The sequence below is a fragment of the Diadema antillarum genome, unplaced genomic scaffold (assembly GCF_040938485.1).
Source record: "Diadema antillarum isolate AM-2024a unplaced genomic scaffold, OU_Dant_1.0 seq00000358_RagTag, whole genome shotgun sequence".
In the NCBI taxonomy this organism is placed as follows: domain Eukaryota; kingdom Metazoa; phylum Echinodermata; class Echinoidea; order Diadematoida; family Diadematidae; genus Diadema; species Diadema antillarum.
Window position 1 is genome coordinate 376,281 of NW_027271364.1, and position 14,764 is coordinate 391,044.

The window sequence follows — 14,764 nt, forward strand, 5'->3', positions numbered from 1 at the left end:
CTTGACTATCCCTTCCCATTCAGTGAATTAAATATGAGAGTTAGCATGTGCAATTTTACAGAAAAGGGAAAATAAGAGACAGTCAGGTGTGATGAGTTGAAGTATCAATAAGAATCCAGGCAGTGTAAGTGCCTGTCTTTAAAAAAAAAAAAAAAATGGTCCAGGAAAACTGCTAGCATCTCTATTTCATTTTTTTTTTTTTTAAAGCAACCAAATTTTGTCAGTTGGGAAAGAAAACATACTGGTACTCTCCCACGTAGACAAACTTAAATATTTTGATTCGCTTAACTGAAATTACATACACTGTATTTTGGTCCATTACATAGAGTCCTAATCTGCAACTTATTGTAGGTTTTGACTAGAACAGTCACATTTTGCTAGCGATAATAATGAAATGTTGAGTGCAGAATCATGAGAGCCAAGCTAAAGTAAAACAATATGTTGACTGATAATCCTCTATGTACAATGCTACACTTTATCTAGGTATACTTTGCAGCAAGTGTATCCACAAGTCTAGATCTACAGATAGACTGAGGGCAAGAAAATTAATAAGAATATTCAGATTATTTTTCATTGTTGTGAGCAGATTATAGCACTTACTTAAATAGATCATTTGTTATGCTTTTCAAAAAAGATGCACACATATGAACAAAAACAAATGATTTGCGATCCTTGACCATTCCTATAAATTGCTGTCATCATTAACATCTTTGAGCAATTACCTCTGTAGAAAAGATATGTGTGGTTGGCCTGTATCATGAACTCCTCGTAGGCATCCCGGCATATGCCGTGAAAAACCCAATCCTGGATGAACCTGAGAAAAGAGACAGACATTTTTAGTACTTATTATCTTGTTCGAAAGAGTGACACTTTTTCAACAAAAGTCAAAATCAGTCTGTGGTCTCAAAGGACCAGATGAGCATAAACCAGGTCATTTTGTAAGAATGATGGACTGGTGTCAGTGGACAAACATTATGTGTTACGAATGAAGATAAAAACACTCACATGAGGTAGGGAGCGCAGCTGCTTCGAAGGAGGGACAGCATCAAGCGGTAGTGGTCAGTGCCGGTGCTGTCAAGTGCCTCCTGGTAGAGGTAGGTCAGGAGCTTTATACCGATGGGAAGGGGGTCGCCCAGCCCCCCTGGCTTGGTCCCCTTTCTCCTATCACAGGCACACAATTTGGCAAGAAACCTGATGCAGTGCAGGGAGATACAACATAATCAATTATTATTCATCATACTACTGCCAACATGGTTCTGAGCATATCTTGTAGATATCGTAATGGTAAGGTACATCCTTTACATAAATATATATGAGAAAGGCCTTTACAGCAATAATTTTTTTTTCTTTTTAGCCATGTTAAGCAATGTGCGACCAGAACATACCTCTGCCATGACTGATGACTTGGTGAATAACACCATAAGCTAAAAAAAAAAAAAAAATAATGCAAAGAGTCAACCTCAAAAAGCTGAGTTTGACATACAGTTGAACCTCTCTTATCCGGCCTCCCTTCATCAGGATCTCTCTATTATACGGACGCAATCTCGCCGTGATTTTTTTTATAAATAATTACGGGAGGAAAGGGGGATTCCCAACTCCTTGAGAACTCCTACACAAGCACACATGAATCACATATTACTTCCAACATGATTAACATACATTACATCAAATTTCATTCCAAATTACTTACCTTCAGACATTTTAACATCCCCAAACATCCCCAAATCATCGCTAGAACATGGACAGATTATGCGCTCGAGTCCTCTCATATCGCATTGCCACATATAGGTCCATACACAGCTAGCTGTTGATATGACTAGATAGACATGCATTGTTTCGAGTCATTGGCTGAGCAACGAATGATATTGAACACTCAAAAATTGTTCACACACAGTACACACACAGAGAGAAAGAGGGAGACCAATGGCGACCTACAGTCGACTTTGCCAAGCCTTGATGATCGAATTTTGAAGCGTAGTTTCGTCGACTCGTACTGTTTATTTTCAAGATCGACTTGATACATTTCTTAATAATTATTTAGGTAAATCATCCCAAGAATCTATAAAAGAAAATGATTTCATTCTTGCAAACCCGAACCTCTATTTTGGGGTCTGTTACTGAGTGTAACAATGAAAAGGTTGCAGTATACACATTACTACATGTGGTACTACAATGGGCTACATCAGTACATGTAATATGTACATGTATAAAGCATTGAGTCTCCCGTATCCGGCCAAATCCCTTATCCGGATGAGCCCCGTCCCGACTTGTCTGGATACAAGAGGTTCAACTGTACTACTATTGACCAGAACAATGAAGTCATCAAATTACACTTGACTGCAACTAAACTCTGTTCTCGAGAACCATAAGCATCAATGTGGCACCACAGCTAGCAAAGGTGCAAGCAAGAGCACAAATGAGGCACCACAAGCAATAAAAGAGCACCCATGAGCACCCAAGAAGCACCACTAGCACTAATAATGCACCATATGTGCACCATAAGTGGTAAAAGAACAATCATGAGCACCCATGAGGCATCACCACAGGCACATGCTACAGCACACCGCACAGCACAGCCCTCTCCAGGACAGCGTCTTCGCTTTTGGGAGAGTACTCATTCAAGGTTCAAGGATCACAAGCACCAATAGAACAACCATGAACGCCCATGAGGTACCAATACTCACCTAAGCTGTCCAAGGAGTCCCCCAAACATGGTCCGCATGAGGAGAACAGTCACCTCCCTGCTGTCCTGCTCAGCATGAGACTGGGCCAGCAGCACCTGGGCATGGTAGTACTGGAGGTAGCGCCGCACCGCACCCAGGAAGGCCTGCAGCACCAGGCCACCGGTGTAGGTGGAGTCGGTGGCCGGCTGCTGGGAGGCGTGCCAAAGGCGGGTGTAGTCTGTCCCCGCACTGGCAAACTCAGCTAGGAGCTGGTGGAAGCTGTCGGGCGTGGTCCCTGTCAGGCAGATGCTCGGGTTGACAGTAAATGAAGAAGATTCCTGGGTTGGGAAAGAGACAAACAGTCATATATTTACATTCCATGGCCATTTGTTGAATGAAAATTAGACCACCACGTTAGACACCTATCATTTAATTGTCTGTCCATGAATGAAGGCCTTCAAGACCTAAACATAAGACATCAGCACACTATAGCAAATAATCTTTAAAATAAGAATGATAGGATTTATTGCATGAGCATGGCAGTACAAGCATAATTTCACAAAGAAGCACAGTATGGTCCAATTGTATTCACAACTTGAACACGTGTACCATTCTTCGTGTTACTGTTCCTTACATCAGCATTCATTAACAGCAAATAAGCAGCAGATGTCCATCACTGCACAGACATGTTGCCTCCTTGTTTTGTACTGCTTCTATTCAACATTAGTCTCCTCAGAAGGTCTTTGGTAAATGTTTTTGGACAAATGCATCCCAGTGCTAACTGGAAGATACCATGTATGCATTCAGTGGGTACTCACTTCATTCCAGACAAACTGTTCTGAGGGAAGCCCGATGAGGATGTTCCAGACATTCTGGATGAGGCGTTTCTGGTCTCCGAGGATGGTGAGCTGCCTCCTGGTACTAGGCTGGAGGATGGCAGCCTCCTTACACCTCAGCTTGTAGACCCGGTCCAGGACTGCAGCTCCTGCCTCTGTAAGGTAAGGTCTCTCAGTTCGACCTGGATGGCTAGCAGTTCAGGACAAAGTAATGATGTGAAGGTTGAAAGAAAAGTCACTCCCTCTCCAAATATACTTTTGATTTTGTTAATGCATTTTTTTTTTAGGGGGGGGGGGGTGAATAATGCAACTAAGAAAACAAAACAAAGCACAGAGACAATCCAATGGAAAGAGTTTGCAGGGCATGAGAAAATATTTCTCCTACTTCCCCCATGCCACCTAAGCAAGGACCTCATATCTTTAAACAGGGATACTCATTAATTTCACTCCCCTGACAGTGACGTACAGTTGCTCTAGGCAAGTGGGTAAGCCATTCTGTAGCGGCTTTGTTTGCTTTTTTTCTCATACTTATGAGTCTCTGCATTTGTTTAAAATGTCTTCCTTCTTTGGTTTATCATGATTCTTTCTTGATAAAATGTATACCCCAATCAGCCAACCCAAATTAATTTGACAACACTCAACATAGTGCTGAACATTCCTTTGAAACATGCACTTCCAAAACTTTGAATTTCAAATTACTGCATTACCGGCATAGGCAAGTCAGAGATTTAATATCTAAAGCCCTTATATCAAAGAGTTTTTTCTCTACGGCAACTTACTTGAGAACAAAAAGAAAGAATCCCTTCTGACTGTTTTGATCTAGCTTTCACTATCTTATACATAATTTGTGTACAAAACAGGTTCGAATTGATGTATTTTGACAAATTCTCCTCTCTTGTATTGACATCCAGAATAATTTTGGACTTGCATTTTGCAGTACATACTCACTGTGCATTGGTTCAAGGCAGTTGTCTGATGCATTAATTCGAACAATATAATAATATACAGAACACAATACTGTACATTGCTCTGCTTCAGAAGAAGTTGTATCACATTTGGTAGTACTACGGTTGAACGATAATGCTTCATTCATTAATGGCATCAGTACACCTACTTGCCAATGTTCTCCCAGGTCCTGTGTCGGCTGGGTTGATAGCGGAGCGCTGCTTCCCACAGGTTCTCCTTCTCAGGAGCATGTGCCGTGGACTGGATCGACAGCACAGAGTCCGAGTGAGATTCGTGATACCCTTCGTCATCTGAGGGTGGGGACTTGGTGTGGAAAAGGAATAAGGATATATTCTTTGAAGGTTTCCACGGTGGTAAAGCATTTATTTAGCGCTAGGTGGTTCCATGGCCCACCATCGTACGTGTATTTTCTTTTGGATGCAAGTCTCTTCCTTACAAGGACCTGCTCAGTCTCAACATTACAGTAAGCATGTTCTTCCCGTCCTCGGAAAAATGAACAATTTTTACCATCCTCGGAATGAATGATGCATTCATTAACCTGAAGACAGCAAGAACATGCTTACTAAATCATTGTGGCTGAGCAGGTCTCTGTCAGGACTAGACTCTCATCCAAGAAAGATTACATGATGTACCATCAAACCATTTACCACTGGACAACATGCTATCTCAAAACAGCTGATAATGCAACACTTCATAATGCATTAACTACATCTGGAGGTCACTGACATCTGGAAATCACTGACATTTGAGAGAGGTAAGTTAGGGTGAAGACATTCCTGAATGTTTGATTAGTAAAACATCATACCTACAAAAGTACAAGTTCATTTGATTTAAACATAATGGTCTTCCTCCATTGAAATCACAGGTTTCAGAGTAACACATCTTATACTCTATGGTTCATCCTTTAATACCTTTTTGTTGTTCCTGACCTTGTTTGATGTTACCTCCCTATTCTTCTCCATCCTTCACAGGTTGCTCCCAATAATCCTTGGGATCATCACTGGCCCTACCTTCCCCCTTTGTTGGCTCATTCCTTTGCTTTAATCCCCCTCCTTTAATACCTGTTTGGCTCCCTGCTTTTGAAACCTTACCTACCCCTTTTGTTTTCTTTGTTCTGTGTCCCTAGCCCCTCCTTGACAGTGTATGTTGTGCGTAGTCCAATGTGTCTGCTCACCCTGTATGTTTGTCATTTTTAGCTACTAGAGCTCTGACAAAGATTCCGCTGGGATGAAAAAGAAGAGTGACACAGCTGATTCAGAGGGTACTCACATCACCCAACTGAGGAACTCTGAGACCCAGGAAGGCCGGGTTGGTGGAGTCCGGCAGACTCGGAAGGGTCAGTCTGGCGTCAATCTTTGTCACCTGACTGTGGACCAGCCCGCCAAACAGAGACTCCCTGGTGCGCCGCTCGTACGAATTTCCCATAATGCTCTGCAAATCATCCAATGAACATTTAGCATGTTTACTAGCCAAGACAGCAAGTAGACATTACATAACTCTGCTCTTAACTGAAAACAAATGTCTAGAAGACAACTCACTACTACAGCTTCCATCTCAAAAGTCAAAAGACACAATCTGCAACACAATTCCAAACAGAAGTCTGCACTTCACAGTTATGTTGCTGAGACCCAACAGGAAAACACACATGAGTACACCATTGTTTTTCTATGTCTAATCAACCCTCTTGGAACCGAAACTTCACCTGTCATTGACATTATGCACAAGCAGGTTGCCCACAGCAATGACAAAGTTAATGAGTCCCAAAATGCCTAGTTAAATACATGGAAAGAAATCTTTTTCATTGTTGCTTCATTCTCACACTTCAGTGTGGTAGGCAGCAAATGAAGATCAAGTCAATTGAAGAACGATCTGCCGATCAGTTCCCTTTAAGATTGTCCACTACACTGTAAAACTGCACCTACGTTGATGCAAATGATAAATGCAAATAGGCACAATACTCTGTAAATCAGTTAATACATGGAAACCAATGTTTTGCATTGTTGCCTACATGTAGTTCTCACATCTAGTGATCTTTACCCTAACAATGGTACTTATACCTGATATGGCACCTGTCTCAAAATTGTGTTTCACTACAATGCAAAATTTGCACCCACCTTGACAGCAAACAATCTGTTGCCACACAAGTCTCTTCCAGGTTCTGTTTCAAATATCTATCAAAATGAAAACCAAAAATACAGACAGAAGAGAATAGTTATTATTGCACTGTAACTGTCGCATCCTAAACACATACTAGTATGTGGGGGGAAAAAAATGTAAAATTCACACCATAGATTAAATGAAACATGCAGAAATTAATGCCCTTAATTACAGATTTCTATGATTTTGCAGGAGGTTCCCTGAAATGTGAAATACTTCTCCACATCTTGACAAAATATCTATCAAAGGCTCTTTGATTCAGGAATAACTTTTGACTATACTGTGAGGAAAGTATCTACCATACACATTTACTGCATCAAATTATAAATGGCTGAAGTCGAAGATTGGACACCTAAATTTCCCCAGATGGTGTTTTACAAGCAATCACAGTAGATTGACTAAGTCTCCTCAAATTCTAACACTACTTGACTTACATTTATAACACATAATGTTGAAAAACAAGTCATCGGTACTTGTTTCATCAAAAGCAACAACCACTAACATTTGTTTTTTTTTTACTTACTTGGAGATTGCATCAAATGTCTGTATCCAAAAATGAAGTGCAATCAATTGACACACCTATCATATACTATCAAATACTTGAAATAATGTCCTCTTTTAAGGATATCACTTCACACAACTATATGTCTAATACTTTCACTTGTCATTGTGAAAACAAGAGCACATTTTCACTAAAATAAAATGAACACAACACTTTCTAGAATGCAACATTTCAGATCTCTCTTTAGCCCCTTCTGTGTCAGGGAATTTGGACAGTGTGTATGATGCTATGGGGTTTTCTTTGCCAATCAGCACCCAAAGCATACACAGAGTTATTATACCGAGTACGGCGACGATATCGCAAGGTTTTTATTTTTGCTATTTTTTTCAGTCTTGTGCTATTCCCGAATTAAAAAATGTGTAAAAATATTACATGTAACTCTAGCTTGACATGAATGTCACATGCATACATACACTTCTCCATTCAGTACTGTACGTCACAATCGCGAATTTACCCACTCAAGAAATTGCTGGGAAGTCAATATTTGCCAAGTATTAGACTTGATATATACTATTCTCGAATTTAAAAATGTGTAAAAATATTAACTCTAGCTTGACATGAATGTCACATGCACACATACACTTCTCCATTCAGTACTGTATGCCACAATCGCAAATTTACCCACTCAAGAAATTGCTGGGAAGTCAATATTTGCCAAGTATTAGACTTGATATATGGCGTATACTGTATACAAGTTTTATCTTCACAGGCAATGTGCATTTGCGCATTGGGGTGAGCAGTGATTTGTTAAAATCTTTATGGTTTACCTTGCTGTCAAGCTGACATTCATCACTGGATATGACTGAGATGCCACTGTCATTGCCAGGCGTACTACTATCTTCACCTTCAAACAACTCTCTGGAGTGGAGCAAGAAAACAAGAAATTTTGGTGATATCAAGAATTAAAGGGGCTGTACAGTACTGGTTGAGGTGGGTATCTATGGGTTTTTTTCACATTCCTGAGAGATAAATTGTAATGAGAAACCTCTTGTGAAATATGAAAGAGCATGTAATTTTAAGAAGGATTCAATGTTTATTTGATGAAAATTGGTTTTCAAATGGCTGAAATATCCAAAAAAGTGTTAATAATAAAAGACTACAGGCCACACCTTTTATTAGGATCTCTATGTTTCACCTTGTTTTTGGATATCTCAGCCTTTTCAAAACCGATTTTCATCAAATAAACTTTTGATACCCCTTAGAATTGCATGCTCTTTGACATCTCATAGAGTGGTTTCTGAATGTCTCGCAGAACGTTAAAAGCTAAATCCTCACCTCTACCACAACTGTACAACTCCCTCTAACTCTTAAGAATTTTTTGCTTGATAATCAGACGATTATTCACCTAGTGAGACTTTCATCTCCACCAAGTCAGCGATAATCTAGACAATTGTGCAGAATCATATAAACAACGAACTGTAACTCTGTCACAACTTCACCATTCAGGTAAAACTTTTCACTGATTTCTCCTCATCAATGTACACATACAGTACTAAAAGTATTATGGATTCATTAAATATCACTTGGGTAAAGGGCTGTGTTCCACAATGGCATATCAAAGAAAAATGATACCTAAAAAGTTAACATGTGGACGCTTTATAAATTTGAGACTTGCTCTTCAGCTAGATCTCCAGTTTTTTTTTGCAAAGAATGCAAAAAATCAATAAATATTTGCTGGTACTGTGCAGCAGTAGTCCATAGTTTAATACAAGCTTGCCCACTTAACATTTGATGATAAGCTTCAGATAGACTATTATTCAACACAGATAGTCATTCTTTCGGCAGCTAAATTGCCATGTGTTGGAACTAGTTGCATTGCAATGTTTGACATTATTTGGAGTCTGATTAAGAAAAAAAAAAAAAACACACACACATTGAAATCAAACATTGTTTATGTGCAGAAGCAGGCTTTCAGATGATTTTTAGACTAGTGCATTATGCTACCAAATATTAAATGTATTCTAAGCAGGCAAAATTGTATCCGTTCGATAACTTATAACTTTTCTTGGACTTAAACTTCTGGTTCATGTCTTTGGCATCCAGTGAAAGAAAGTTTGTTGGTTTTTTTTCCTCAGTCCAATTATGGTGCATATAACAGCATTTAAAGGCGACATGAAACATACCAGAACATTTGGTAACACACCTGGCATAGTTTGTGTATGGTCTAGACCTGTCATATATGTGGATGTGGGATCCATCGCCATGGAACCAATTTCCTTCCGGCAAGTAAATATTTTCCTGCATGTAGAAATGAGATGTTCACAAATACAGTTAATTCCTATTATGACGAACAGGGTTATAACGAAACTCTCGTAACAAAGAAGAAAATATTCATATCCCAAAACTATTGTCTTTATATCTTTATATACTTCATTGTTCGGCTATAAAAAAAAATTAATATAAAGAAAAGAAAACTGCTTGTCCCGAGGACTTTGTTATAATAGGAGTCGCCTGAATAACTTGAGGTTGCTGTGTTCCCGCTGTCCCCCACTGAGAAAAGAAAATCAAGAAGATATTGTTCTTTCCTAACCACATTGACTTTGACCATTCCTCTTCTCTCTCTCTCTCTTTTTTTAATGAGTCAACAAAAGCCTGCAATTAAATAAATACTGCTGTTTTCAATTCTTTCAATGAAATCTACCAGAATAAATTCACAGCAAACAAAACTTGACAATACATGGCAAAGACACATTCTGCACATTCAAAGTGGCGAATGCCAGTGTGCAATATAATTTGTTGGGGGGGGGGGGGGGGGGGGTAAAGTACAGATACTGCACAAAATTGTTTGCATAAAGTAGTCTGAGTACCTGGTACTTGATGTGACCACTCCAAAACAACAAATAGAATAAACATTTTCTGCAAATGAGATCACTTATAATGCAGCCATGAAAATTTTAGGGGTAATCCCGAAGTGGGAGAAAAAGAGAAGTTGGAGCTGGAATTTTGTATTATTGCCATCAGACCAAAGTGTGATCACTGTTACTCAGTATTAAACCAAATACAAACACCAGTTCTGACTTAAAGGTCCTGTTTACTTTTGGAGCAGTGATTTAAAATTTTTTCAAGATGTCACATTTGATGCATATATGTGTAGGTCAGTTGTATCACAATACTTCCTGGCATATAGAATTTTTGCAATAAAACCTAAAATATAAGGAGATATTACTATTTTTCTCAATAATCCATAACTGTAGACAGTTAGTCTGGAATCATTTCTATTATAACTCTTGTGCACATTTTGTATATTTATCAATATTTAACATCGATTACACTGATCCAAATTTTTACATTGGTTGTTTCTATCCCTAACTCACATTTTAAACTATTTTGAAGCACTAATTAAATTATGCCTTTAATATGGTACAAACAAACATGTCTTGTACATGTTATACAGATAATCTGGAAAATTGGAAGGGGGATAACAAACTCTGATCGAGCTCCATGCACGGCGATTAGGGCACTGGTGAAATCATTTGTACTATGTCATAAGTGAAGAATTCTGCACACAAAAGGACACTTGTACCTCTTGAGCCTTGAGGCCAACAGTAGGGAGGATCAGTCTTCTGTGACCAAGTGCTGTTTTCTGGAATTCCCCTTGGTCCCAGTCAGAGCCAGCAAGAAGACCAAGACACTGTCAATGCATTCTGATTGCCCTGGACTTTGCTCAGTGAACAGAAATTGTCTTCATGAGTGGCAGGTGTGAAAATTGAGGTTTTACACAGTAAAAAAACCCTAAACAAAGAAAATGAAACTTGCACACTTTAAGAGTTCTGCTTCACTAGAGCTTGACTTCTTATTGTCTGATATAAATAATTACCTTGTGTTAAAATCCCCTGAGAAACTCTAATATAGAGGAAGTGGAGTTGATAGTTGATTCTGATTACTACTACTAGTAACTTGTTTCTTGATAACATTTGCCCCCACTTAAATAACATCACGAAAAATGAGAGATGAGCAGTTCCAATGGGAGGAATTCTGCATTTATAAGTCTCTCACTTTTAAGATGAAGCATGACATATGATTATCTCAGAGCCACAATGAAGTATATCAGCAGCTCTTTTATTTAAAACATACATAAACTACTACTACTGCTACTACTAAGATAATGATACAACAACAACAACAACAACAACAACAACAACAATAATAATAATAATAATAATAATAATAATAATTAATAATAATAATAATAATAATAATAATAATAATAATGATAATAATAACAATAATGTTACCACACAATAAACAAAACCAAATCAAATATCAATAATGCTAAATATTGGTGATCAATAAGGATGATTATGATTCTGATTCGTTACAGACACTATGCCTTAAGCCAAAGAGCATTGCTTGCTTTTGATTTGGGTCAGGCGGTCAAGTAGTATCTCAAGCTGATGGGCCTCATCAAATTTCCCTCTGTTGTCTCAGATTAAATGAGATCATCAGCAGTCTCTCCTTGGGAGCGAGACGCCCACCCTGAGGTGTGATGGCCAGGGCGTGGTGCTGAAGTGGACCAGGGAGATTGCCCAGCAGGGAGTTGAACACTCTGGCCTGCAGCCGGCGCCGGAGCCGCACGACGTCCTCTGCGTTCTCTCCCAAGCGGACAGGGTGCGACGAACCCAGGGCCTGGTGAAGGGTGGTCTGCACCAACTGGCCCAGGAGACTCTGAGGAGACATGTCCTGCTGACAGGCCATTACTCAGTACACTGCCTGTAGTGTAGAACCTACAAAATTTCAATGGCATAGAAAGATAGAACAATCACTCAATTTAGGCCAATTAATCTACACCTTGCATGGTGCTGGCTTCTGACATGCCCACATACGCTTTTAACTAGTTCTATATATATATTTTTTTTTTTTTTTTTTTTTTTTTTTTTTCGTCCAGAGAATGGACAAGTTGATAACCCCAACTGTGGGAAAGCAGTCACGCAGTACATGTATTCCCTTTCCATGGTCAATGACATGTCATCAAACAATGAAAATATCAATTGGGCACAAGGCATGAATAGGGTGTACACTGATGGGCTCACTTTTGTTCAAAATAAAGACACCTGGAGTCAGCAAACACCCAAATCTACTAAGCTCAGCCTTGGCGTAGGATGTACATGTTCACATGGGTTTAATAGCAAAACAAGCACAAGCTAAATTGTAAAAAATGTAAATGATACTGTGATATATATCCAATATGCAATTTTCCTACAGAAAGAGAACAAATGCTGATAGAAGAAACATTAATCTTTAGTCTAAGAAAGCCATTTTTCTGGGCAGTATACTGTATACGCTGTTATTTTCATGAGGGTTTTATTTTTGCAAATTTCGCGAGCTTCGGGCTGATCACGAAATTAAAGAAACGTGAAAATATTACCCCGTCATACCTTATGTACAAATTAATGACAAAATGCATCCAACGCTGGCCGGACCAGAACGCGGCTGTTACACCGGCCAGTACACATATGAACATGAATTAAGTCCACAAATGCAGGCACTCTTGTCAACATTTTGGGAACCTAGTATGCCAGGTTCCTGTGTATCAGTTGCCACCATGGGAACCTGGTGAGGAACATGTTTAACCGCACACCCCAACACAGCTACAAAACTGTTGAAAATTTCTTCATTCTAACACTAATTGTGCATTAAAATGACATAGAATAATATGCTTGGACTAAAGCATGTTATATCAATCCACAGCGACCCCCCATGTTTTGTCCATAAAGCCATTTAAATTCTACCCACAAACATAACTCTATTAAACCCTAATCCTCACAACTATAAAACCTAAAACCCTATAAGAACCCTACCCCCAAGTCCTTGGAGAAAATAAGACTGGAGCAATTGTCGCAGGAGCAAGTGTGGTGTCACCTCTTAGAACGATGCTTGGAACAATACAGGTACAGGTAGAATACTTGATTGTCTCTAGGTACAGCTCTGTTGTGACTTCTGCCGAGCGACAAGGCTGTACATAGGCTAGTTATTAGTTAGTCTAATGCTAGTCTATGAATTAGAACCTACTAGGCCCCTAAATTCGAATACAGAAATCCAACATAAAATTTAATAGAAAGTCTATTCTCTATTTACAATTCAAACACTTTCGTCTATTGTTAAAGGACAAGTCCACCTTCATATAGGGGCAAGCATGGTATACCGGACACCATGGTATTACTGGACACACACATTTTTACGTACTATGACATTCTGTACGCGTAAGACTTCGTAGATTAGCTTCACAGAACTTTGTGTGAACTGAAATCGCAAAAAACGCCACACAAAAATGTAAAAACACGAAAAAATTCACATTTTACCTCAAATTTATAGTTGAATGACCCGCACCTTGTCATAGTTAGTATTTATGCATGTGTGAATCACATTTTGTGACTGAAATTCTATGAAATCCCATTCACATACAGGAAAAATGCTGAAGATTCCAATAGAACCAAAAGTTCACTGATCGATATATCGGAAATTTGTAGCTATTGTCCTCAAATGCAACGATGCTGAATAGCCTGCGCATGCAGCTCCCATAGACAAAGCATGTAAAATACAACTCAAGTTGAAGTGTTGTCAATTTCTCACAAAGTTTTATTGCGTGAACTGTTCGAAACATTCAAGACAGACATTTTGATTTTTACAGTAAAATACGAAATTTGAGCCATATTTGCCGATTTTTTGTTTGTCATCCGCTCGGTGAGAATGTGTACGGTAATTTGTGGGATGAATTGTGATTCTGGTGCAAGGACTAGGTGCGAGAGACATCGATTATTTCACTGCAAAAATCGTGTCCGGTAATACAACTTATGCGATTTTTTTACAGGGGTATGTTTGAAGCATATTTTCTAAAAACTGGAGCGAACAATTGGCATAAGTAGGCTGAATTCCAGGAGTGTGTGAATAAGTGGTGTTATTTTTAGCTGAAATTTCATCCTCTGAGTACAGAATTCAAAGCCACGAAAAAAAAAAAGCGTTTGGTAATTGGATCTACCATCCTACATGTGGAATAAGTGAATGCAGCAATATCATTAATATCAGGAAATGATCAGTGTCATCAGTGAAAGTTTGGGGAAAACCAGACAATCCGTTCAAAACATGAATTTTTAAAGGATCTGCATAGTAAGTGCTGGATGAGAAGACTACAGCTTCTGATGTCACATGCTTAGAATGATATAGACTTATAAGTTATATAGGCCTTTAGATCTAGAAAATAATCTTAGAAGGAAAATATAAAAGAGAATTTCACAAAAATGATTTTTTTTTTAAAGTGCACATTTCCTTGACGACACCAACATATCTATTAATAACAACCTGACTTCTAACCGCACCAGCGAACCCAACACGTGACTAGTTGCAGCGCCCCGTTTTGCCGTGCCGGGGTTGCCTGATATCTAAAAAGAGGCAAGTCAAGTGTTTATCATGCAAGAAAAGTGAAAATATGTTGAATTTTCTTTGTTTTACACATTTGGCATCACAAGCAGAGGCTTGTCATCCATCAGTGATCAAACAGAAACTTCAAAAATTCATAAATTTTGAACGGATTCTCCAAATTTCCTCAAAGTCGAACTCTCACCCCTCATTGATCTGATGTGTTC

The 14,764-nt window shown here is 38.9% G+C and overlaps 1 protein-coding gene across 1 annotated transcript in view; it reads right to left on the reverse strand.

Moving 5' to 3' along the window:
* The window catches only part of LOC139731136 (gamma-tubulin complex component 6-like), a 33,594-nt gene extending 21,715 nt beyond the window's left edge, over positions 1-11,879 (reverse strand). The window contains exons 1-11 of the mRNA XM_071642020.1: positions 11,660-11,879; positions 10,708-10,778; positions 9,328-9,422; positions 7,952-8,042; positions 6,580-6,636; positions 5,735-5,896; positions 4,614-4,768; positions 3,482-3,689; positions 2,685-3,001; positions 1,006-1,191; positions 723-814 (exon numbers count right to left, since the gene is read on the reverse strand). Of these exons, the coding sequence (XP_071498121.1) occupies positions 723-814; positions 1,006-1,191; positions 2,685-3,001; positions 3,482-3,689; positions 4,614-4,768; positions 5,735-5,896; positions 6,580-6,636; positions 7,952-8,042; positions 9,328-9,422; positions 10,708-10,778; positions 11,660-11,879 (1,654 nt within the window). The remainder of the gene's footprint in view (positions 1-722; positions 815-1,005; positions 1,192-2,684; positions 3,002-3,481; positions 3,690-4,613; positions 4,769-5,734; positions 5,897-6,579; positions 6,637-7,951; positions 8,043-9,327; positions 9,423-10,707; positions 10,779-11,659) is intronic.
* Between the last annotated feature and the right edge of the window lie 2,885 nt (positions 11,880-14,764).